This window comes from Zingiber officinale, chromosome 5B (assembly GCF_018446385.1).
Source record: "Zingiber officinale cultivar Zhangliang chromosome 5B, Zo_v1.1, whole genome shotgun sequence".
Taxonomy (NCBI): Eukaryota; Viridiplantae; Streptophyta; class Magnoliopsida; order Zingiberales; family Zingiberaceae; genus Zingiber; species Zingiber officinale.
The window spans coordinates 132,027,450-132,030,334 of record NC_055995.1 but is presented as its reverse complement, the minus strand read 5'-3'; the positions used below and the strand labels follow the sequence as shown (position 1 = coordinate 132,030,334).

Here is a 2,885-nt window from a genome sequence, read left to right as displayed (position 1 = left end):
AAAGTACGTTTTTTTTATTTATTAATCGTAAAATAGTCTTTTATTTAATAAAACAACGTCTCTTTCCACATCCACCCATTTTATTTTTAAAAATTATCTTTATGTTTTTTGTGCTATTGTAATACTTTACATGAACTATGCAATTAATTAACCACTATAATAGTGCCAAAAAAGGATAGTTTCAGGGAAAAACAAACACACTGTTGCATGTAATATATCAATAAAAAAAATGCTCATGTGTTACTGATTTAGTTATAAGTTATTAATTATTATAGCACGGTTAGCCAACCATATCTGCGTTCAGGTAGAGAGGCTTTAACTGGAGGCATTTAAGTCACTTATTATCGACTTTGAATGCTCGGCCTGTGCTCTTAATGGAGTTGGATGAAGCCTATTTAAGATCCCCTTCCTCTCTCATATATACTTGTGTTATATATACACACACACATAGAAAGGACCCCATATCACCACAGCGCTATAGCTAGCTAGCTACTACCACTCGATCTCCCTTAATTAGCTAGCTTCTTGATCTCCATCTTCCTTCCTTCGTTTAATTAGAGAGCGAGCGATCGAGCTAGTGAATTCAGGGCATGGATGAGCTAGACCTTTCTCTCGCCCTGTTAAGCAGTGAGTCTGATATGGTTTCGAGGAAGAAGAGGAAGCAAATAGCACTTCAGGAGGTCATGGCTCATCCTGCTGCCATCGACCTGCTCCGCCTCAATGACCCTCTGCCGCTTGATTGGGAGCAATGCCTAGACCTACAAGTAATAATATTCATTCATATATATATATATATATATATATATGATCTTTTCGCATTACTTTACATTTATTTGATGTGTTTAATTAATTTTAGAATTGTTTTTAAATATATATATATTGCAGTCTGGAAGAATGTATTACTTGAACAGGCAGAAGCTGAAGAGGAGCTGGAGCAGGCCCAAGGAGCAAAAGCTCGAGCTAGACCTCAACGTCACAGAGAAGGTATCAGCAACACAAGATGATGATTCATCTGCAGGGAATTACAACATGGTTGCAGTTGTTTGCGTACACTGCCATCTCCTGGTCATGATCTGCAGGTCTTCTCCTTGCTGTCCCAATTGCAAGCGCATCAATAATTCCCAGAGCACTGCAAGCCAAAGCGGTCGTCTCGCTGCTCCTGCCAAGACCTTGAAAACCCTGAGCCTTCTCCATTAGGGCAGAGAGATGCGTACGTGTGGATCGATGTATATGGATGCATGGTGATCAATCAGGAATCTAATTTGTTTTTCAATGAGAGCATGAAGTAGTACTGCTATGTAGCAATATCATTGTTCATTAATTTAATTATAACTTTTTTTATTTATTTGTTGGAAAACATGATAAAACTAGGATCGATGCAGGTGTTATAGACATAAAAATCAAATTATAGAAGAAGAAGAGAATATATTATTAGAAAGGTTGAGTGTGCATGCTAGTTATTATATGCAAGAAATTAATATAATACATCTAAAATAGAGAACATGAATTCATTGCCAAATTTATTTAATTAATTAAAATTAACTTAATTCCTAGCTATTTTGTTTGATTATTTTCAATTATATTGTATCGTGCCTACAAATTCAATGGGAGTTAATGAACATTGAGTTTGAATGTTAGCTGTTGGAACCATTATTGTGTCAAGTGGTTTGTAAACATATTGACTTGCGATCTACTTATTTGTGAAGATCTAAGGCCTATATAATTGTTGGCTAGTCTTGCATTCTAAAAAAAAAAAGGTGAAAATCACATGAAAGGTAGGCTTTACATAAAATAATTTGCCCTAATATTATCCCACCAAATTTTAGGTGCAATGGTTATAGATAAGCACAACTCAAAGAGTAGAATTGGTTCTAGATAACTTCAAATGTTGCATTAGCAATACCTATGTATTCTATTTTGGCACTAGAAAAAGAAACTACATGTTGCCTTTTGGTGGGGGCATGAAATTAGGTCTATCCCCAGAAATATAGTAAAAGGCAAAAGGCGGCTCTTTTTCAAAAAAAAAATAAAAAACAAAAAAGGCCCCCTTTCAATATTTTATCCCAAAAATACCTTTTAACCCAGCGTTGTTATAGAAGCTACCAAATAATTCTTGCTACGTGTCGAAGCTACCGGGTAGCTACTGCTACCTGATGAAGGTATCCAATAGTTGCTACAACGTGTTTAAGGTGAATTTCGGATTTAGGATTTACATCATGTAGAAGTTATGAAACAGCTGCTACAACATGTGGAAATTGCATAGTAGCTGCTACAATGTGTTCAGGGTGAATTCAAGGTCTATGATCTTAGTAATTACATAATAGCTTCTACAATCGTTTCAAAATGATTTTGATAAAGTTTAAATAAATTTGACCAAATTCATAAATAATATTTTAATATAATAGTATTCAAAGACCCTAAATCTTATACCTTAATTAGACGCACCCTAAACATGTTGTAACAGCTACTTAATAGCTTTACATAGTATAAATCATAAATCTTAAATCTTAAACTCACCCTGAACACATTGTAGTAACTGCTCGTTAGCTTTTACACGGTGTAAACTCTAAATTATAAATCTTAAACTCATCCTAAATACATTGCAGTAGTTACTTGGTAACTTCGACATATTGTAACAACTACTCAATAACTTCTACAATAGCGCTAGATCAAGAGATATTTAAAAGATAAAAATATTGAAAGAATGTCCTTTTGATTTTTTTTTTTTTTTCTAAATGGACATCGATGTTTCTCTTAATTTTAATTTATAGGACTTCTTTTTTTTATTGTTGTCCTATAGTAAATCTACTAGTAGTGTGTGATCTATCTACAAATAACCAATTCAGTTTGCATCACTATAAACGTATACTTCTCGTGATGAGTTT

The 2,885-nt window shown here is 33.9% G+C and overlaps 1 protein-coding gene across 1 annotated transcript; it reads left to right on the top strand.

Moving 5' to 3' along the window:
* The first annotated feature begins 446 nt into the window (after nt 1–446).
* On the top strand, nt 447–1,341 carry LOC121987890. Its single transcript, XM_042541597.1, has 2 exons — nt 447–764; nt 886–1,341. Exons 1-2 carry the CDS (start codon nt 591–593, stop codon nt 1,195–1,197), a joined length of 486 nt encoding a protein of 161 aa, XP_042397531.1. The 5' UTR covers nt 447–590; the 3' UTR covers nt 1,198–1,341.
* The last annotated feature ends 1,544 nt before the right edge of the window (nt 1,342–2,885 follow it).